At 41.2% G+C, this 20,639-nt stretch overlaps 4 protein-coding genes and 1 non-coding gene across 9 annotated transcripts; 3 read left to right on the top strand and 2 right to left on the bottom strand.

The window, feature by feature from the left end:
• Nucleotides 1-1,094: 1,094 nt before the first annotated feature.
• Nucleotides 1,095-5,162, bottom strand: drg2 (developmentally regulated GTP binding protein 2). 3 transcript variants are annotated; one of them, XM_077009157.1, is made up of 13 exons: nucleotides 5,008-5,162; nucleotides 3,893-3,986; nucleotides 3,528-3,688; nucleotides 3,333-3,422; nucleotides 3,181-3,241; nucleotides 3,007-3,097; nucleotides 2,859-2,931; nucleotides 2,607-2,697; nucleotides 2,397-2,494; nucleotides 2,066-2,231; nucleotides 1,873-1,931; nucleotides 1,621-1,674; nucleotides 1,095-1,512 (listed from the first exon to the last, which is right to left on the bottom strand). In XM_077009157.1, the coding sequence occupies exons 2-13, from the start codon at nucleotides 3,954-3,956 to the stop codon at nucleotides 1,426-1,428; spliced, it is 1,095 nt and encodes a 364-aa protein (XP_076865272.1). In that variant the 5' UTR covers nucleotides 3,957-3,986; nucleotides 5,008-5,162; the 3' UTR covers nucleotides 1,095-1,425. The 3 variants fall into 3 exon arrangements, with proteins under 3 accessions (XP_076865272.1, XP_076865271.1, XP_076865273.1); XM_077009156.1 differs by lacking the exon at nucleotides 5,008-5,162 and adding an exon at nucleotides 4,172-4,329; XM_077009158.1 differs by lacking the exon at nucleotides 5,008-5,162 and adding an exon at nucleotides 4,238-4,256.
• On the top strand, nucleotides 4,184-6,092 carry gfer (growth factor, augmenter of liver regeneration (ERV1 homolog, S. cerevisiae)). Its single transcript, XM_077009160.1, has 3 exons — nucleotides 4,184-4,763; nucleotides 5,066-5,277; nucleotides 5,464-6,092. Exons 1-3 carry the CDS (start codon nucleotides 4,551-4,553, stop codon nucleotides 5,624-5,626), a joined length of 588 nt encoding a protein of 195 aa, XP_076865275.1. The 5' UTR covers nucleotides 4,184-4,550; the 3' UTR covers nucleotides 5,627-6,092.
• A 1,889-nt stretch (nucleotides 6,093-7,981) lies between these two features.
• Nucleotides 7,982-13,257, top strand: syngr3a (synaptogyrin 3a). Its single transcript, XM_077009159.1, has 4 exons — nucleotides 7,982-8,225; nucleotides 9,330-9,564; nucleotides 9,764-9,909; nucleotides 12,149-13,257. Exons 1-4 carry the CDS (start codon nucleotides 8,124-8,126, stop codon nucleotides 12,350-12,352), a joined length of 687 nt encoding a protein of 228 aa, XP_076865274.1. The 5' UTR covers nucleotides 7,982-8,123; the 3' UTR covers nucleotides 12,353-13,257.
• LOC143517800 (U1 spliceosomal RNA) lies at nucleotides 11,670-11,825 on the top strand. The gene has a single exon (XR_013132060.1). It is a non-coding gene; the product is annotated as a U1 spliceosomal RNA (small nuclear RNA).
• A 950-nt stretch (nucleotides 13,258-14,207) lies between the features above and the next one.
• On the bottom strand, nucleotides 14,208-20,462 carry znf598 (zinc finger protein 598). 3 transcript variants are annotated; one of them, XM_077009154.1, is made up of 12 exons: nucleotides 20,155-20,460; nucleotides 19,238-19,350; nucleotides 19,005-19,134; nucleotides 18,705-18,916; nucleotides 18,394-18,611; nucleotides 18,186-18,300; nucleotides 17,905-18,083; nucleotides 17,021-17,108; nucleotides 16,077-16,903; nucleotides 15,832-15,982; nucleotides 15,545-15,689; nucleotides 14,208-15,332 (listed from the first exon to the last, which is right to left on the bottom strand). In XM_077009154.1, exons 1-12 carry the CDS (start codon nucleotides 20,326-20,328, stop codon nucleotides 14,973-14,975), a joined length of 2,712 nt encoding a protein of 903 aa, XP_076865269.1. In that variant the 5' UTR covers nucleotides 20,329-20,460; the 3' UTR covers nucleotides 14,208-14,972. The 3 variants fall into 3 exon arrangements, with proteins under 3 accessions (XP_076865269.1, XP_076865270.1, XP_076865267.1); XM_077009155.1 differs by lacking the exon at nucleotides 20,155-20,460 and adding an exon at nucleotides 19,786-20,063; XM_077009152.1 differs by having other exon boundaries at nucleotides 18,394-18,916; nucleotides 20,155-20,462.
• Between the last annotated feature and the right edge of the window lie 177 nt (nucleotides 20,463-20,639).

Here is a 20,639-nt window from a genome sequence, read left to right on the forward strand (position 1 = left end):
TTAATTAAATTTTGCTTTTTAATTAAATTTCGCAGGGGCACAAGGCCTACGGTGGGACGGTTCAGGAAGTCTGGATAATCCCCCATGTCACGCTTGTCCTGTGGTGTGCACCCCGAGTGCCTACACATACATAATTAATGATGCCCATTATTCTAGTTTTTGCCCGTGAATAGAGACAGCGGCTCTTGTTTTTCAGGTGAATGTGGGAAGGTAACAGTGGGCATCTTCTGAGTATGAAGCAGAGAGACTGAGCACCGAGGCTCGTGGGTGACAGCCAACCAATCATAGAAGACACATACGACAACTGACTAAACACATTATCAGGCTATAATGGCAGCATCTAGTGAAACGCAGCCCAACACTTCACTGTTCCCACAAAGCTTTTTTTTTTACTAGCAAAACTGAATTTATTGTCTGCAGAACGAATAACTATCGTTTCCATTGTTTGCGGATGCAAAGATTTTCCCAGCATCAGAGGTCCTGGCAACAGTCTGAATGGCAGGTTTGTGGGCATGTGTAAATTGAGTCTTGTAAAATATTTGAAAAACCTAAGACAGCAAATGCTAGTAATGCATCACACAGCACATGTGCATCTTCAACACATGCATGTAGACTGCAATAGTGTCTGCCCTAATTGAACAAAACCACACAAGAACAAGGCAGAGGCAATAAATCAGACACTTTAGTTGCCGCCCTTACATTACAGAAATTTCTTGGAGATCCCTTTACTTCTCACAAGGAAGAGGGAGTTTTTTGGATTATTTACCCCAAGCGATTCATATATGGCCAGTAATACCACATGACCTCAAGGTGCAGCTCTAATGTTTCGGTTTGGAAGGAGAGTGCAGACCTTTCATAGACAATTTACATTCCTCACCCCATTTCAGAAAATTGTCACTTTTTTATATCAGACAAACTATTTTGTAAAACATACAATGTTTAATCTTATAAAATGCTAAATAACTGTCCTATCAAGATAGTCTCAGATGATGCCAAAACGCAACGCCAAATTTTTCAGATTACAGACAGTAAGAACTCTGATGTTCTTCAGGGTATGGCAATAAAATTACAAAAGATCTCACTGCAAGTTTCTAAACCTTTAAACTCATAGATTTTATTGCTTTCAATTCTCTAAGAAGGCATAGTGATCTGTAAACTCTCAAATCTCAATAGTAAGCAAATACATGCTTAATTCAATTTGTAAGCATCAGTGTCCTTTTTTCATAATGAAGATATGATTGAGAATTTGTGGAATAACATTTTACATAGATTCCAAATCCCTACAAATTTCCATTTTTTTTACCAAAACTTTGGGTATATTTTCAATAGCATCCTGCCTAAAGCAGATAAATACTTCCAAAGTTAAAACTGTTGTGAATGGTATGAAAGGTCCTATGCAGCTGTACAGTGGCCAAAGCCACGAGTTTATTTTTTCACAACCTGAATGACATCTTCATGTTCCATAACATGAGTCAGTCCTACTCGCTGAGGGCTGTACTTTGTGCTCGTTCCCTGTAGAGGGCGACAAAGGCAAGGCTTTATGAAAACTGCTCATCACAAAAATCTGTTTGTATTTAGCAATAAGAATTTTGAACGCGTGTCAGAGATTTACAAACTTACCCAAACAAGCGCATACTTGAACTGGCTCGCTAATGTTCTGTGAATTCTGTGGCACTGAAAATAATTAAAGAGTACCTTTTTGGGACCGGTTATAGATTTGCAACAACAGAAAATGGAAAGCTAAACTCCTAAAATGTATGGAGTTTCTAAGATGTCTTTGCAATGTTAATAAACAACACTATTAATAATAATAAATAAATAGTAAATTATAAGTACATAAGTCAAAAGTGAAATGACTGCACAGAGCCCTACCACATGCTCTACTGATGCACCTCTCCTCATAATGATTGGGTCACTGAAATCTGGCCGCTCTAAAAAAGAAAAAAAAAAGGAAATAAGACTGTGGTTGAGTATGAGAAAAATGTAATTATGGGCGGTTTTGATTTGCATTAGCACAATAATATAACAAATATCATGGAGAAGTTGTGTTCAGTTAAAAGCCTACCTCCTCTTTTCTTAGTGTACAGACAGATGAGAGCCAAATACTCCCACAGCTGCTCCAGAAGGTAATCTAGGTTCAGCTTCATGCCACAGCTGATCACCACGCTGTTGGGTTGACGGGCAAGACGGTCTACTTCCTCTATTGAAATCTGGTCCACTTTGTTGTACACCTATAAATGGCCCAAGAACAAGCCTTCATTCTACTCTCAATTGTTTAGTACATTACATCAAACATGCCAAACTTATGTAATACAAAAGAAACAAAGGAATTTGAAAGAAATAAGTCTTTGTGTTGCCAGTGAATACTAATAAGACAAAGGTAGCCTGATACTCACATACATGCAAGGCATGTACACTCTATTTCCCACAATAACATCAATAAATTCATCTGGTGTGCAGTCTTCTCTAAACAAAACTTCTGCATTGAAGATTTCTGAAGAAACATGTTAAGGTAATCTCTTTCTCTTCCTCTCTCTCTCTCTCTCTCTCTCTCTTACACACACACACACACACAGTCCTGTAAAGATGAAGATGATAAAGGATACTGTATTCATGAAGAATGAGCTGAACAAGCTTCTCAGAACATTGTGTCACAGGGACCGTTGAATTAAAGGAGAGACCGCCCCCTTTTTTAATCTGACATGAGGAAGAAAGAAAAGAGCTTCAACATGACTAAGCACTCAATGTGCTTCTCAACAGATTAGTCTCCAGCAAATTTGTCGGCGAAGAAAATATGCCTACAAAAGTTGTTTCAGACAAACTGCACTCATGCATTTGGTCTACTATTAATTATTTACCTTGAAATAAATATTTGGTTTGGACCGGTTGAGCCTGATACCAACAGATTCAAGTTCTTTTTCCAGAAGTTCCCTGGAAGAAAGAAGAAGGTGTCTTCAAGCAATGCAATACACTGGGAAATATGTAAGAATAAGGAAGAACACTCACCTTTGAACATCTCCTTTGGTTGCATCCAGCATCATGATGACCACATCTGCAGTTCGGGCTACGGCTATGACCTGCCTACCTCTGCCCTTTCCTTTGACAAGAGACAGACATTTAGAAACAGAAAACAAGGGGAAAAGTGGACGACGCTTGCAGTACCTTCTGCAAATCATATACCTTGAGCTGCTCCTTCAATGATTCCAGGCAAATCTAGCAGTTGTATGTTGGCCCCTTTGTACTGAAGAAAAGCACAATGAAGCATTATTATTTAAAAATAAGCCCCATCTCATCTTAGCACAAAAATACATATTTCTAAAATCAGCAGGTACCTCGATTACTCCTGGGATACAGGTCAACGTGGTAAACTCATATGAGGCTGCTTCACTTTCTGTTGAGGTCATTAAGCTGAGAAAGGTAGACTGCAAAAAATATGAATGTGTTAAGTGAAAAGTTCTGTACTACAAATGCAGATAACGTTTACCAAATTGTGGCACCGTGCATGCATCACATGATACTACAGTTACCTTGCCAACTGATGGAAACCCAATTAGAGCAACCCTCGCATCTCCTGATTTCATCACATCGAAGCCTTCACCTTTGGCTCCAGCTGATTTTGAGGGCTCCAACAGCTGAGCTCTGTACTTGGCAAGTTTGGCTTTCAGCAGACCGAGATGGTACTCAGTTGCTGCGAAGACATTTAACATAGATTCAAAGTTTGTCACAGTGTCGTTTCGTAAACAGTGATTGTATTGTTATGAAGCTATAGAAAACAATACATTTGTCTAACGGGCCATCAATCACGCCACAGCAAAGCAGCAACTAGCAAGCTAGCTATACTTCTATTTCTTCTAATGTATGTTAGCTAGCTAATGTAGCTATATCTGGGTACCTTTATTCTTCTGTGTCCGAGAGATTTCTCTCTCAATCTCGGCTATCTTCTCAAGAATTCCCATAGTCACAGAAGTGTGATATCCTTAGAGAAGCTGTGAAATGGCACAGAAACAAAGCGTGTCACAAGTTGAACAGTCTACTTTCTGAATGGCTGGATAGCCTGATGGTAATGCTAGCAAGTTATTTTATCTTTTTAACTACTTTTGCAAAATGGCACGTATTTACTGCTCAAACACACATCTAGGGGGGAAAGTGTTATTTTTAAGAAGATGCTTACAGTCAGGCAAGGAAAAGCGATGCGGTGTAAAAGTAACTAGCCGCTAGCTAGCTACCTGCTACCTACAAGCCGAACACTGCAACATGCCCTGCTGATGACGTCACCACCACCACACGGCGGAAGGTGCTGCAAGCAATACTGCCCGGGTAGAAAATGTCTTTACACGTATGTAGTTCCTGGCTGGCAAACGCTAACTTAACATATAATCTATGATACACATTTGGAATTTCATTTTAAATTATCAGACAGATACATTACCAAAACTATTATGTGACGTCCCCATAAATAGCCAAGTCAGGAAACAGCATGTTTCTTAATAATGCTGAAATTAAGCCCATGTTGCTGCTAATTCAGCTCCGCTAGCCTGCCAGCCAGAAACATGGCAGCGCCGTCAGGGTCGCGATATTCACAAGAGAACTCTTCTGGCATGGAGAGTTTCCCGTTCTCGGTGTCTGACAAACCACATGAAGAAAGTTTGGGCAAAGAAAAAGTAGAACCCGGAGGTTCAAAAAAGAAACCCTGCAGAGCTTGTTCAGATTTTAAATCATGGATGAAAGTTCAGAAGAAACAGACATCCTCAGTCACGGCACAGGTGAGCAAACGTTGTTTAGGAAATAATGTAAAATTATGGCCATTACTACTTTCATGAAGGGAACTCGTGGTCATAATAATGTCATAATAAAGTATTTAGCCAGCTGTTAGCTAATAAATTATTAGCTAGATAGTTTACGAAAGCAATAAAGCAACATAAGTACTTTCGTCGGTGACGTTAGGTCTGACTGCGAGTTTATAGATAACTGACTATTAAAATTAGAATCTGAACAGATTTGACTAACCTGAGCTGAATTCTGATATTGGTCCACAAGCTCAGTCACCTAGCTAAATATCTCTTAGGATCCACGCACAACTGAGGAGAGTGAAATCCCTGTGGAGTGTCCCCTGGATAGGGAAGAACTTGGGAGGAGTTCATGGTCTGTTCTCCACAGTATGGCAGCATACTACCCTGATACACCCACAACGACACAACAACAAGAAATGGGTCAGTTCATCCAACTGTTTTCAAAGTTTTTCCCCTGTGAAGAATGTGCCGAAGACATGAGGTCAAGGTGAGAATTTCATTGTTTGAATCCAGTCAGTATTATTTCGTTTTTAAATTTTGAAAATTGATCATTTTGGCAGTTTGTCACTGCCAAATAATTATAATCACAGCATTGGTTAAAACACAAGTGGACATTCAGTTTGTCTTACATGGTTTTGCACTAATTGCTTTTCATGACGACATTTCTCATCAGGTTGAAAACAAACCAGCCAGACACCAGCACCCGCCACAATTTCTCACAATGGCTATGCCATCTCCATAATGACATCAACATTCGCTTAGGGAAGCCAGAGTTTGACTGCAGCAAAGTTGACGAGCGGTGGAGAGATGGCTGGAAAGATGGATCATGTGATTGACAGCCTCAGTCAGTGCTGATTTACTAGGGACAACTAACATAGTCCTATCAAATTCTTTGACCTCTTGGGTCATACAATTGTAGTTTGCTGTGTCTGTCATGTCACATGTAAACATGTTAAATATGATAAATGTTACAGAAAATATTTGGCTTAATATAATGATTACTTATATTTTCACTAATGTGTTTGTGATTCACAAACTGTTTACATGTAACGATTATGAGGAATAACATTGCTGCTAATAATTTTACACTGTGCATTCCAAAAAGGTAAGACAACAAGGTAAGAAGAGCTAGTAAGTTGATCCTCCACCCGTATCTGGGAAGACGTACACATGTTTGGTCATGTGGCTCATTCTGCATTTCCATGTGGATGATGTGATGAACTGAATGTTCCTTCTGACCCCCTCAGGTTAAAGTCAGATATTTGGTGTTTAAATTAGTGTTGCATCCTACCAATTAATAACTGATTTTATATTTTAAATATTGCAAACCAACAGCTCATATGCCATTTTGCTAATTACAGAAAATTAAATGATGAGGGCTCCACATCTGTGTGGTTCAACACTTCATATTAAGTTCATGGCGTTCACTGCTATAGACTCACCAGCACTTCACTCTACACACATGAAATGTTGGTATTTTTCTATGAATAGGAATGAAAAAATGGAGCTAATGTTTTATTATTTTAAATATACAGTTGGGAGTCTATACAGAAAGTGAAAAACAAATGTTTGTTTTTTTTTTTTTAGTTTAATTCATTTTAAAACTGCCATGTCTATTTCTTAATTCTAACGACTTTGCAAACCATCATCAGTTTTCAGAACGAGACAAATTAGTAATTCTATCAGTACAGTGGAGTTTTTTAATGATTCATATAAGGAATTATACTTTAAAAATCTGTATGTAGTTGGTTTATTCTTGACTCATATTCCCTTGGCTATAGGTCAACTTCAGTTTAAAATAAGGCTCATCTTACCCCACTCTCCCTTTCTGATGGTAAGCCTAGACACAATATTACTGTGGTCTCTTGTAAGCAACAAAATGCAATAAATAATTTTCAATACACTGCTAGATATTGTAATGCCACCAGGAAGAAGGAAGAGTTGTAAGGGATCAAGACTCCAGAAAGCACTATTACATAGCAGCAAAACAAACACATCATGACTAAACTGGATCAACACATACAGCCACAAATCAGCAGTCCAATCACTAAAACATTAAATCTGAAATGAATTAAGTCTACAGAGAGAGAGTCGTGTTAGTCTGCACCGCAGGGTGTTCTGCTTTCCCATTGGCCTACACCCTGAGTCCCTGGTGGACGCCACAGAGGTTCACCATTTCTTTCCTGAGGTCAAGCACATCCAAACCTAGTATGGACGCATCCTATAGGTGTGAGCTGGAGTTTGTGCACTCGTCTCTCGACATAGTCCCCCCCATTATGACCGAGGTCCATTTCTCCCCTCTAGGGCTAACTCAGCTACAAGTGACAGGTTTGAGTTGGAGCACTGTGTACATCTGGTTAACTGATGGAGTCTGCTTGGCCATAGCAGCGAGACTGTCAGGCCTGTGTCGATGAGATCAGTGATCTGCTTTCCATTTAAGCTGCACTCAACCCACCAGCAGTTGCACCAGCAGACCTCATTAGCTGTAACACTGATGCTTGGTCCTGCTTCTGTTTTGCCACCATGTTAGGTTTATGGAGTTCACTGCTATAGACTCACCAGCACTTCACTTGCTCAGGAGCCATGTAGCACTATATTGAAGCTGTACAGAACTATATTCTTCTACTGCTGAACCTCACTACTGCTACCCTTGATGATTACCCAAGAGGCTGGCTGGATCCATCCAGAAGGGGACAAGCTTAATGCTCGGCACCACCTTCTGGCAGTCTTCCATCTTCTTGGCCACATTCCCTGGATCTCTTTGAGTTCAGTGACTGCATTCCACTGTTGACACCAATGTAGCACTGGCAGGAAACAGGAAGAGTCAAAGGACCATAACCATACTTACAGTGAATACTTTATTAGCAGCAAGAGAACACAAACAGGATACAACTCAATTATATCCATGTATACTGTACACATCCACATTAACAATTTAATGTTAATTTCACATTACACGTAAACTAAATGTGTGGCGGGAGGCTTGGTGAATCTTTGAGCCCCTGCTGTGTCCCCCTCTGCTCTCCCATTGACCCACTGTGATGTCTGTGGTGGACCGGTTCCTAAACATCAACTACAGTTGCTTGTAACAAATATAAAATGTAAATTCAAGTTACATATTGGTGTAAGCAATTTTTTCTATACAAAACAATACGTCAGTCCACGGAATCTGAACCTAATACAGATGCGATATTGTCGGTAGATGCTGCTGTTGAGACAATTGCAATAGGCAGAATCTCGGGACCGCGCGCTACTGCCAGGCAGTGGGGTGTGTGGGGTGTGTGTACCTTTATCGACCCAGAGCCTTAAACCTGAATAACAGGAGGAAGAAAAATGGACGGAGCGCGATCTTTTGGCGCTGGAAGAGCCGGGACAGCATTCGACCCTATTTCATTTCTACAGCAGCCGCAGACTATTCTTAGAATATTATCATGGGTGAGTCAAATTCATACCGTGCCTTACTTTTGTGTTTTGCATGGCATTTACTGAGAATAAAGATCGCCAAAGCTTATACATGTGCATTATAAGAACAACACTACACAAAATCATCATTATAGCCTATTTGGCGTTTTCCTCCAATAGAAAATATTTTCTTAATGTAATCGTTACGTTTATTTTATATAATGTAGCTTGTTTTTTGAGCGGTACAATAATTGATGCTTGTTTGCGATGCATTGGTTTTCATTGGATAAAAATATTGACGTATTGGTGCTATGTAGATTGTACTGACGACACTGCATGCGATTTCGTGTTGTGCAGGCTAATTTAAGAAATCATAACATACAACCCGCAGCAATATTTTATTATGATATTTAATTTTATTTAGGCTAATTTGGTTTCTAAAAGACCATCAGCTGATATGGTCCAGCAATTGCTGTAGGCCTTAACATAGGCGTTTATTAGCACCAATAAAAATGTCCATGTCAAAGGCCGGCATGTTTTGAAGATACAACTAGGGTCTCTCACCTGTCGTTTCATGTTACAGGACCAGTATCATCTTCGCAATTCGGACTAACCACCTTGACTGGGTGTCACAATTATATACACTTGTGGATCTGAATGAACTTGCGGCATTCACATTTGATTAGTGAAATTTTCATAGCAGCATACTTCGTACAATGTTTGCGTGTGTATCAAACAAATGTGATTTTAGTGTTTAAGATGTTAGAATAGATTATTAAAGAACATTACCAAAGTTGTTAATAGAAATCTGCTATTCTGATTATTGCATAAAGAAAACCTCATATTAACCATATTTCTTGCAAATTATGTGCCATTTGTGCAAAAAGGATAAGGACCCGCAAATATATTATGTCACTTCAATCAGGCAAATTGCTGTGGAGAGTAAATACTGACTCAGTAGAACCATATAACCATAAGGGTTTAACTGCCAAGACTCACTATCATAAATCACTTTCAAAAATCACTTGCATTACAGTTAAATTATTTAACAGTTAAAATAACTTAATACCTTAATAATGTGAAAATTATACCAAATATTGGAAGAGAACAATCTAACATCGTGTGTCTTTTCTGTAGATCTTCTCGATGGTGGTGTTTGGCTCCATAATAAACGAAGGCTACGTCAACATTGGAAGTGAGAGGCTCTATTGCGTATTTAACAAGAACTATGATGCCTGCAACTATGGAGTCACGGTTGGGCTCATAGCTTTTTTGGCCTGCGTCTTCTTCTTTGTCCTTGACATGAAGTTCCAACAAATCAGCAGTATCAAAGACAGGAAGAAGGCAGTGATGCTGGAGATCGGTTTCTCAGGTAAAGAGCTGGCAAAACATCCTACATATATAGACCAGGATTACTAAGATCATAACACTTGAATGTCAAAACAGAACACGTCCTTTTCACTTTGTGAACTACCAATGTTTGGTCAGCATTACCCTACATTTACATTTACAGTACACTAAACCCTACATGTTTAGTGAACAATTTAAACAGAAGTCCGGTGCTTTTTTAGGTTTCTGGACTTTCCTGTGGTTTGTGGGGTTCTGTTTCCTGGCTAACCAGTGGCAGCGCACCACACCAGACGAGCTGCCGTTGAACCAGGGAGCTGATGCAGCCCGAGCAGCTATTACTTTCTCTTTCTTCTCCATCTTTACATGGGTTAGTATACATGCTGCCAAAAATAACACAACTCTGCCATTTGAACTATACTTAATACTTCTTATTCAATACATGTTCCATTAATTTGACTTTATATTTCATTATTTATATTCATGATTTATATTCATGATTTATATAGTATTCGTATTATTGATCAGTAAAAAGATAATCAGTTTCCTATTGATAATCATCATAGTGATAGCCCAAGCAGAATAAAAACGAACATCATAGCCTGTGTAAAGCACTTGTGCTCTGAATGCTGCTCTTTCAGGCTGTGTAAAATAGCATCACCTCTTTTTCCTTGACAGTGATGGAAGATGAGTGGGATGATGGTATGTCATGCTCCCTGTGCAGTATAAATGTAGCTTCACCACTGGGAGTCTCACATTAATTTATGCAGTTTGTTACGTGAGCAACAATGTAGAAGTGACAGCTGATTTTCTTGTCCACATATGTACATCTTAACATGACTCCATGGAGTAACAGAAGTGCACTTAAATAAAAATTGTACATCTTGTGGTAAACAAGGTTTTTAATGAAACAGGAATTTTCACTGAGCACTTTGCATGCACAGCTGATGAAGGACCTCTGTCCGAAACATACTGTATCTCTGGAAATCTTGTGTATTTCACTGCACTTTTGGCTACTTCTACATACGTTTTTTAAAAATCCTCACTATTCTTGTCCATTTTCTTCAAGCTTAGGTCCTCTACCAGAGGCCAGTGAGCTCGAGGATCCTGCGTAGTATCTTTCAGTATTGTTCCCAGCTCCCTCACTCCTCTAGACAGAGATCTCTGATGTAGTTCCTGGGATCTGCTGGAGCACTTTGGGAGTCACAGCCACTAGATCTCTGGTTACCACAGGAACCACAATTGTACAGAATCGGAGTGCTAGAATTGTGATGAAACCCTCCATGAAACCCTGTGCATCCTCCATTGGCCAGCCTATTATACCAGCAGTGTATCTGTTGACTGGTAGAGCATAGTGTTGATGGCCCAGATCATGTTCTTCTCATTCAGTCATGACTCTCATGACTCACTTTGTAGCTATTTTGCTTTCTTTGTGGCCTCTTGTTTATTCCAATTTGCCTGTGGGATTCTAAGTTACTTCTCAACATCTGTTATGATTCCTTGTGGTAGTTTGATCCCCTCAGTGCTATCTACCTTCTTTGTCTTTGTAACCACCCAACTAAACATTCTCTTCCTGGCATATAGCTTCATGTCATCCATTGAGGGGGTGGCTGATGTTTGCACCATTCTGTAGTCCACTCTTCATGATGATTTCACAGGGATGGGGGTTAAGGTCTATGCACAATTGCAGCGGGACAGGTCATCTCCTTGGTAAATACCCCACTTGATGGAGACTCGTGCTATTGGCCTGAAGTTCATGGCTCCAAAGTCCTGTTAATGTTATACAGCCTCATGTGTGGAGCACTGAATCATGGGCTTTCTTGTAGTCAATCCAGATGGTGCACAGGTTGGTCTGTGTGGTCTTACCCAAATAATTGTTTTCTCCACCAGTAGCTGGTGCTTGGTTCCTTTGGTGTTCTTTCCCTTGTCTTTCTGGGCCCCATGCCCCTCCTTTATCTTAGGTACAGTGATGCCTCACTCGAGCCTCCATGTTGTGTCTCTTTCTGTGTGATGCCTTCTTCTCTCATATGCTTTTGCAGTATTGTTCAGTCTCCAGCTATGTCAGGTCTGTTCTCATGCTTTTACCCTGCCACTATTTTTATCTATAACATGAGATTACTAATTTCCCAGTTACTTACTTAGCAGGGGTGAGACTATGATCAGGAATGTGGTTCACCCAAAGTGAGGTTTAGCCATTGCACTTGGGTTGTATTGACATTTGCGAATTCCCCAAATACGGCAATCTCGACTGCATTTTTTTGGGGGGGGGGGGGCTGTCGTGGTCTAGTGGTTGGGGAACTGGTCTTGTGACCGGAGGGTTGTGAGTTCGATTCCCAAGACCTAAGGTAAATCTGGAGGACGTACTTCGATTGAGGTGAAAATCACAATTGGCAAAATATGGCACATTTAAAAGTGCAGATTAGGCACATGCCTAGAATAAAAATATTTTTCCAATTACAATTTAATCTTAATACTAGAATCTTAACTCAACCTTTACTTTTAGTTCAATGCATACTGATATGAAATCTTCAACTCCATACCTTAAACTACCAAAAATGAACAATGGTCCATTTCAGATATGCCTATTTGAGCATGTGCTTTTTTTTCAGGCTGGTCTGACCGTGAGGGCCGTGCAGAAGTATTTGCTGGGAACCGACATGTCACTCTTTACCACAGATCATCTGGATGGTAACCAAACCATTCAGCCATACCCAACTGGACCTGGAGCAGAGACGGCAGATACATACCAGAGTCCACCTTTCACCGAGAACCTGGACTCCAACGCCCCAACCTACCAGGTTCCGATTTACTAGAGGTGTCAGTCAAGATTCATGTGCAATGTAATTGATCTGTCAAAACAAGTAAGGATGGAGATGCCCTGGCCTTTCTTCAAGCAGATGTGGTGTGACAATGTCCATAGGTAGTGCTGTGCTGTGACCTTCTGTACAAGAGTCTGTTGATTGTGATTTCTCTTTTATTTGAGTCTATAGGGATAGCTAAATCCTAATTCACTGGTTAAATCAACAGAAACATAAAACAACTGATCCCAATGTATGATAGGATCCATAAAGGTCCTTCCACAACACCAAAATCAAGGACAGTTTCAGATTAGTTTTTAAAGGGTGTTTTTCAAACTGAAAAGTGCTACTTCAGGAACTTGAACGCCATCCTTGATGAAGGAAAATATGCATGTACAATTGAAAGGAAAATCAGAAAAGAAAGAAGTGCCATGCATCCAAAATAATAACTTGAAATTAAGTGTCTATGATGTGGAATATAAAGTGCAATATTTAAATGTCAGGAAGGACTACAAAATGTGAAAGGAGTCCTTGGATAATGTTTAAGTACAATGTTTACCAGTTAAAAGCTGCCAAATTATCTGCTTGTGTTGGAAAGATGTTTCAAAGCATTAGGATAGTCTTCCTCGATGAAGTACACTTGTGGAGGCTCCATTGTAGATATGTGTCCTACATGTAAAAGATGATCTCAGTGTAGCAACATGCCAGTTCAGTGTTTGATTTAGTGAACACAGTACAGGTATCTGCGTCTGCATCACGAATGCACCAAGTGTGTTTTTTTTTCTTTTGTGTATATCTTAGTAGGTTAAGAAGTGTTCATACTACAGACAGTATTACCTTAGATTTAAAGTGTACCCCAAAGAGTGCAAATACTAATGCAAAAATAAATGAACAAACAATATATTTTTTAGTCAGCTATATTCCTGTTATGATCATTTCTTGATTACTAGAGGAAAAAGGTCCTCTATCCAACACAATTACAAGTGCAGAGGCTCAGTTCACGGACAATGAAATCAATGTTCAAAAACACTGTAAACTGAAATGAAACAGAATTCATTTTAGACAAGCATAGCAACTCAAGTATTTGCAGGATATTTAAATCTATTAAATAAAAGTCAGCTGAACTTGATGGGGAAACAAAGAAACACTAGTTGGGACAGTGAGTTTTTTAAAGCACACAAACATCAGTTGTTTCTAAGTCAGAAGTCAAAAAACAATTGGTGACCATCAGTGCTTTATCTGATATGTGGGGAGATGAGGCTGATGTTCCTGTGTTCTCAGATAAAGTAAAGCATACATAATGATGTGAAAGGAGGTTTGTGAAAGGGGTCGGGCATTTTGTTTTCAGTATTAATGCTACACCTACAATATGTAAAATGCTTTGACCAGGTCTGGAATTGCTGGTACAAAAACCTACACTAAACTGCATAAAAAACACGCGCGCACACACACACACACACTTATATACATGCACACCCTTTCAAAGAGAAACAGCAAAATTTGCATTTGCACCAGAGAAACAGAAAAAGGGGTTTTGAACAGTCCCAAGACTGAATCTTCACTTACACTATGTGTGGCATCATAACCATCTTGTGAGATAATGCTATACCCAGAAGACTTACTGTTGTCAAACTGAATGTCTTTGGACTGCAATCTTCATGAAAAATAAAAGGTTTTTCATCAGAAGCCCGGCTTTGTAGAAAATGATCCTTCGCAATTAACATTTGTTTATTTAAACATCTGTTTGTTTTAGTGATTTATTTAATTATTTATTAATTTTCAATCCAATATTTTATCCCTTATTCTAAAGGCATAGCCAAACATCTCTCACTTAGTAGAAAAATGAAAATATATCAATCAATTGTCAAGAACCCAAAACATAGCAATATAGCCTGGCCTCCTATGAACAGAATTATACAGAAAAACCAAGAGCAATACAGATACCCGGAAGGTTCCCAGGAGTATAAAATCAAATAAGGGGTAACCACACATAAGAATGTGGCACTGTAAAGAAATGAGTGCTAAGTGGTTCAAAAGTGCTTCGGTTCCTTATTTGGATTTATACCTACTTGCCAAGCGTAAAACACCCTTAACAAGGAGTTTCCATGGGCAATGACCCGTCAAGACATGAATTGCCTTTTCCCCCCATTCAAATATATGTAAACCCTTTATTGTTTCTGATTTGAGAAACAGGTGAACAGTTGACAACTTTGCAAGTAAATGTTAATTACAAAATAAATAGGTTTTCAAATGTAGCAAACTACAATGAAAAACTGAGCATGCCTTAAGCATTGGAACAAATCTGATAAATTTCAGAAGGAAAAACAGATGTGAGATTAGGAAATAACAGAAGATACAGTAGTAATTAATACTGCAAGCTAAAGATTACTTCCATACTGCCAATCAAAGTTAGCTCACTTTTAGAAAGGGACCAAAGAGACCTGATTAGTTTTCTCTATGCAGCAATTTATGGACAATTTTGTCAATGTCAAAAATCTTATTTCAAACGTACTCGTCACAAGATAAAATGTGACCCTTCAGTACGTGTTCCACATAAACTCCTGATGTCTTAAATACCCTTGACCCTGGAAAAGCACGAGTCAGTGTCCTGGGTTAGTGCCCCTATTCCTGGAAGTTAACTGATGATTTTACTAATGTCCTGGAGGGAGGGAAAATCGTCTTCTCCGATATGCAGGGTCTTATGGGTATTGAAGTCTTTTAGGGCCAACACCTGCTTGCAGGTGGGACACACCTGGCAGTCCAGGTCAAGGCTGCTGCTAAAGGCATTTGTCTGCCAGGCTTTCTTCTTATTCTTTGGGGGTTTGGAGCCGTGCTGCTGTGTCTCCAAGGCCTTGCAGTCCGCGTGGGCAGTGAGGAGCTCCTGCTGTTTCCGTGTGTCTGGGAGGAGAACCAGCAACTCGTTGAAAACCCTGTTGAAGCTGTCACCCAGTAGCAGCTGGCAACTTTTGTGGTACTGACCAGCAGAGATTACACCCTAGAGAACGAACACACACACACACACACACACACACACACACACACACACACACACACACACACACACACACACACACACACACACAGAGAGAGAGAGAAAATTAGCATCCCAAAAGGGGGCCTTGTGGCAAAGATAGATATGAAAAACTATTAATTAAAAATTATTCAGAACCAAGTGTGTATGAAGCAAACAAACAAAATGAGCTTTACCTGTCTGAACTGGCCTGAATAGTTTCTAAATTCGTTAAACTTGGATTCATCATTTTTTAGGAAGTTCTTTATAGACTGAATAAGGTCCATGTTTCTCTCTTTGAAGTTTTCTGGCATGTGGTAGGTCCCCAATGAGGGTGCTGGTCTAAAAACAGTAAAACCCCAAAAATAAGTTAAATCCTAGCAAAAAGCATTCTTTAACTCTCAAAATGAATTACAATGTACAAAACCATTTATGACTATGAACACCTATTGATCTCCAGGCCAAACATGTCATGCTTGGTTACCTGTTAGAAATAGGCACTGTAGGTTCTACTACATTACTGTTGAGTGGGACGCCAGTGAACCCTGGTGGAGGTTTGCTGACTGTAGGTCCAAGACCAGGAGGGGGAGGAAGGCCAGACTGAGTAGTCTTCAGCGGAAATGCAGTTTTAAATCCTAAAAATAAAACAAACAAACAAAAAAACAGCACAGACGTTAGCTAAACAGCTGTTAATGCTGCCTGAGACAAGCTTCTATGATGCCATCGTACCAGGGGGAGGTTTCTTAGTGATGAGAGCAGGGAAGTCTTCCTCGGGGGCAGGGGTAAGGTCGGATACTGGCTGCTTCTTTGCAGCAGGAGGCTCTTCAGGAGTACTTGAAGAGGAAGTCACCTCTGTGGCATTCTCCTTGTATCCGTTGATAATTTTGTTTGCTTTGGGAACCACAGGGACTTTAGGGACACTGCCATCTGGTGGCTTAGTGTCAGGTACATTCTCTTTGTGAGCCACGTGGGTCACCAAGTCCCCGTTATGTGAGGACGTCCCGGCAGGAGTGTTGGCCAGCTTCTTCTTCCTGCCTGCTTTGGGGTTGGGCTGTGACGGGCCTGGCTTCACCGTAAGCAGAGAGGAAATCTCCAGCATGGTGGGCGCCGCACGGATCTCCATGGTTGTTTTACCACCGTCTTCGTCGTCGGACAAGACCGGACGCTTTACTTTAGGTGTGGCTTTTGCAGTTTCTAAAGATGTGAGCTGCTTCTTGCGGCGAGAGGTGGGAGGCTGAGAAGCGCTACTGGAGGGTGGGGGGTCATTGGCGGAAAACACAGGGGTAGGTGCGGGAGCCGTTTTCATGGGCAGGACCACAGGTTTGGTGCTGGGCACCACAGGTGTACTTCCTGCTTGGGACCAAGCAGACGTCGTGCTCCCATGGGGCTTCTGAGGTCTGATCTTTGACACAAGTGCTGGGAAGTCCTCCTCTTGGAAGGAGGAATGTTTCCGGGTTTGAGCCGTGTACGCTGGCTTCACCGGTGCTGAGCCTGCAGACTGTACCAGGCTGGGGAAATCGTCCTCCTTCAGGGCAACGGGACTTGGTTTGACTGTGCTGCAACGATGAAAGCCTGTCACTGTACAGTTCTGAATTTGGCATCATATGTGCGAAAAATAAACACTCAAAGTGTAAAATAGTGTCACAATTCAGAAATGATATGTTGAAGCTTACTTTGGAGTGGGAGGTGGCAGATTCACACCAGCCCCTAAAACTGGAAAGTCTGCACCCTTCATGGTGACGTTATTCTTCATTGAACGACCTGAAATATCACAAGAAAAAATTATTTTTAAAAAGAGAGATAGCTCGTTCTGGTAACATAAAAAGAGAGGGCAAAGGTCATTTATAACTGTTGAATCACCAACATGTCCTGGAGTAGCAAGCAATCTATGCATGAACACTGATAACATATACAAAGTTCAGGTGGTCTCATCAAAGCAACCGGACTAGCAATCTGTATGCACAGCAGGACTTCTTGCAGACATCAAAAAGAAAAAGCTTTTTTTCTTTTTTTTTTCCCACAACAATGATGGAAAAAAAAAGATTAAATAAAGCATATTTAAAAATTTTAATTAAACGAGAGACATACTCAGGGAGGAACTAGGGAGTAAACAATTCACACTCCGCTTGTGTGGTCCAGAAGAACAATGCTTCATTTTTTACAGTTTTGTTTAAACAAACCACCTACAATACATGCTTGAATACAGTATAGATAAGATCTAGATACGCTATCTGCCCCTAGCAGTCTGGAGGACGTGCGTGTCCTCCCCCACCATTTTGACAGTAATCTGTACTTGTATTACCAAAATCTGGCAAGCAAACCTTGAATATAGGCCCTGCATAGAGGCTTACTACTTCCTGTCCTTTACAGTCAGAGTTGTGCGCTTGCACATCAACAGCCATGAAGAGACCAGAGGGTGCATCTACAGGGCTCCCCCATGACCCGTAAAAGAGGTACACACAGCAAAATCTCTCCTGTTGACGGGGCACAACGTCACGCAAGAGTCACGCAAGAGTCACGCACGAGTCAGCAACACGCCGCGAGCCCTTCTCTTTACCTTGCACGTCACCAGAAGGCTTCGCTGCCCCTCTGTTGCTTCGTAGCTCGTCCGTGTCCATTTTCTCCTCTTTGCGAGGCTTCTGATTGGCCCGCTCGTGAAACGCTCCCCTAGCCTCCTGCCGACGGACAGCCTGCGAGGCCCGAATAGCAGCAGCCAGGTCCCGGTCTTCCTCTTCCCTGGACACAACAGCACTGCCTCAGCTTCCAGAAAGTTATTTCAGACAATTAAAAAAACACTGCTGGGGATAATGAGGTGTATTGCAATGGAGACAGACTTACCGGTTATATCTCCAGCTTCTCACGTTCTGCTGCAACCCCGGGGCTCTTACTCTTCCAGACCGCCCTGCTCTGTTAAAGCGGTCCACTTCTTCATAGTCCTCCCCTCCCACAAAACCTTGATAGGCCATTCAGAGGGCATTGCTCAGTTAGTCTGAGATCAGGAGGTAAAGGTGGCAGTGCCAGAAACGGATGTTCTTGCCTCACTTACCATCATTCCTCCTCTGCTGTCGTGGAGCGTAATTGAACTGTATGTCGATCTGGCGGTTCTGCCGCGCTTCAGCTCTGCTCTTACTGTGGGCAGCAGCCTTGTGGGCCTTGTAGTCAATCTCTGTCCGAAAAGCATGTGTGAATTGCTCCGAGATGCAACGTCCCTCCTCACACAAGTAATGGCTCTCTCTGAAGTGTTCGCTAAGGTACCTGTAGTCACTGGAAAAAACAGCCATACAAGAATGATAAGCAGGACCATCAAAGAAAAGTATTTTGGGGTTAAAGACATACAAAGCTAAGACATCCAAGCACCTGTAGTATTCTTGAGCTCCGTCTGCATCACAGAAATGGCAGAAGTAGTGGTCACGCCTCAAGTGCTTAAGCAGCTCATCGTTGTCTAGGTATCGGTCATCACAGAATTTACAAAGCGGATGGCCACGATGAGAGGTGTCGTCCGGGTCCCCTTGCGTCCGATGCCGAGCCAAGTCCTTGCGATTATACCACTTCCGCTCGTAGGAGAATATCTGAGTACAAAGGTAGAGGAAGTCTACATATTACCAGCAAAATGAACAAGTCGGTCGATGGAGACCAAATTTCAGGGCCAAATAATACCTTTAAATGTTTAGCACACAACTTGCAGCAAAAGAGCTCATGCTGCTTCCGCATGTGTTGCTCTAACTCTTCAAATTTGGAGAACACTTTGGGCTCAGGACATTGTGGACATTCAGATAGCAAAATCTTCCTGAATTTAATGATAAAGATATAAATGAAATTACAAATTATAAAAAGGTGAAAGACAATATTTACAGAATTAACAGCTAATTAGAATAAACAGTCCCAAGTACCTAAATTGTGCAAAAATTTTCCCATCAGCGAAATAGATGTCGTATTTCTTCTCAAGCTGATAGTCATGATATGGAAGAGCAGTAAATGGTCGGAGTTTCCTTACAAAGATAACCTGGAGAAAACAACACAGGTAAACATTAAAGAAGACAAGCAACTTATAAGAGGCTAAACATAAGTGAACTCAATCATCGGTCCCAAGAAAGTATCAAGCTAATTTAGTGATGCCTAATTAAAAGTGTGGCCTGCTGCCCTCATTCACGCAGTGCTGATTCAACACGGAGTTACAAGAAATCTCAGCATGACAGCTGGACAACGTGGAAAACTCTGAAACTAAAACCCAAATTTAAAGCACAAGTTCAACCATTACACAAATCTTGACACCCACTGTTTTGTTACTGAAACTCATGCTAAGCCAGTTTAAAGTTAGTGAACTAGCTAGCTAATTAAACAATTTAATTAGGATTTTTAAAATAAAAACAATCCAGCTAAGTTATAAGTTATCTGATGGACAGAACCCAACATGCCAGCTACAGTGCGTGTGACTAACCGGGCCCATGATTAGTTAACTGAGCCAGCTGGCTAGCTAGCAAGCTGACCATCTTCCCTGGCAAGCGTTTAGAATGAGAAGTTAGCCAGTTAGCCAAGATGAACTTTCACGATTCTCTCAGCGCGAAGACCAGCTGGGTAACTAGCTAAGACCGTTAGAGATTAACTACTCGGGAGGTCAGGCTGACCAGTTAGCATCCAGCACCCTTCAACTGAAGCCGAGGCCAGCTAGGCTACAGCCACTGAGGTGCTGGGCGCGAGGCCTGCTAGGCTAGCCGGCTAGCTAGATGCTATTGTCCAGCTCCGGACGCCAACCGTCACTTTCTTGCCCGCCGCTCATTGGGCGAGAGGCGACGCACGAGCTCGCTACCTTGTCAAGCTCCTCGCGGCACACGGCGCAGTATTTCTGGTCACATAACACCCGCATCTTGGTGGAGCAACGGTAGCACACCGGGTGGTCACACTTTCCCACCGCGAAAATGTCGACGTCTTGGCAGCAGAGCACACATACGTTCTCCGTATCCCTTTTCATTGTCGATTCCATTGTACTGAAAGGCACGAAGTCTTTGATATTTTGTCAGAGTGATAACGCTGATCTGTAAACGTCAGACGGCAGTGAACTCAACGGCGGAATCGCGATTGTTTACGTAAGCTGTTGCAGCACTGCATCATGGGTACTGACGCGCCGCGAGCTTCTCGCGTGCGCTTTCAGGTTTTCAGAAATCAGGTAAATTATGTTCTGAAATTAAATGTTATTTAAGAGCGCAGCTGAATGAGACCCATAATTTGATGGACCGATAACATTTATTTGTAACTCTTTTTATAGTAAAAGTTAATTGTTATTAACAAATTCAT

The sequence above is a fragment of the Brachyhypopomus gauderio genome, chromosome 6 (assembly GCF_052324685.1).
Source record: "Brachyhypopomus gauderio isolate BG-103 chromosome 6, BGAUD_0.2, whole genome shotgun sequence".
Classification (NCBI taxonomy): Eukaryota; Metazoa; Chordata; class Actinopteri; order Gymnotiformes; family Hypopomidae; genus Brachyhypopomus; species Brachyhypopomus gauderio.

What these genes read in the sequence shown, in the direction of transcription:
- drg2 (XM_077009157.1), bottom strand. Translation starts at nt 3,956, where the DNA reads ATGGGAATTCTTGAGAAGATAGCCGAGATTGAGAGAGAAATCTCTCGG. An exon ending in TCGGACACAGAAGAATAAAG is followed by an intron (nt 3,689 to 3,892) that starts GTACCCAGATAT and finishes ATGTCTTCGCAG; the next exon opens with CAACTGAGTACCATCTCGGT. An exon ending in TCAAGTATGCGCTTGTTTGG is followed by an intron (nt 1,513 to 1,620) that starts GTAAGTTTGTAA and finishes CGCCCTCTACAG; the next exon opens with GGAACGAGCACAAAGTACAG.
- gfer (XM_077009160.1), top strand. Translation starts at nt 4,551, where the DNA reads ATGGCAGCGCCGTCAGGGTCGCGATATTCACAAGAGAACTCTTCTGGC. An exon ending in CATCCTCAGTCACGGCACAG is followed by an intron (nt 4,764 to 5,065) that starts GTGAGCAAACGT and finishes AATATCTCTTAG; the next exon opens with GATCCACGCACAACTGAGGA. An exon ending in GCCGAAGACATGAGGTCAAG is followed by an intron (nt 5,278 to 5,463) that starts GTGAGAATTTCA and finishes ATTTCTCATCAG; the next exon opens with GTTGAAAACAAACCAGCCAG.
- syngr3a (XM_077009159.1), top strand. Translation starts at nt 8,124, where the DNA reads ATGGACGGAGCGCGATCTTTTGGCGCTGGAAGAGCCGGGACAGCATTC. An exon ending in GCTGGAGATCGGTTTCTCAG is followed by an intron (nt 9,565 to 9,763) that starts GTAAAGAGCTGG and finishes GTGCTTTTTTAG; the next exon opens with GTTTCTGGACTTTCCTGTGG. An exon ending in TCTTCTCCATCTTTACATGG is followed by an intron (nt 9,910 to 12,148) that starts GTTAGTATACAT and finishes CTTTTTTTTCAG; the next exon opens with GCTGGTCTGACCGTGAGGGC.
- znf598 (XM_077009152.1), bottom strand. Translation starts at nt 20,328, where the DNA reads ATGGAATCGACAATGAAAAGGGATACGGAGAACGTATGTGTGCTCTGC. An exon ending in CTGCCACCTCCCACTCCAAA is followed by an intron (nt 16,904 to 17,020) that starts GTAAGCTTCAAC and finishes TCATCGTTGCAG; the next exon opens with CACAGTCAAACCAAGTCCCG. An exon ending in ACAGTGCCTATTTCTAACAG is followed by an intron (nt 15,690 to 15,831) that starts GTAACCAAGCAT and finishes TACTGTTTTTAG; the next exon opens with ACCAGCACCCTCATTGGGGA.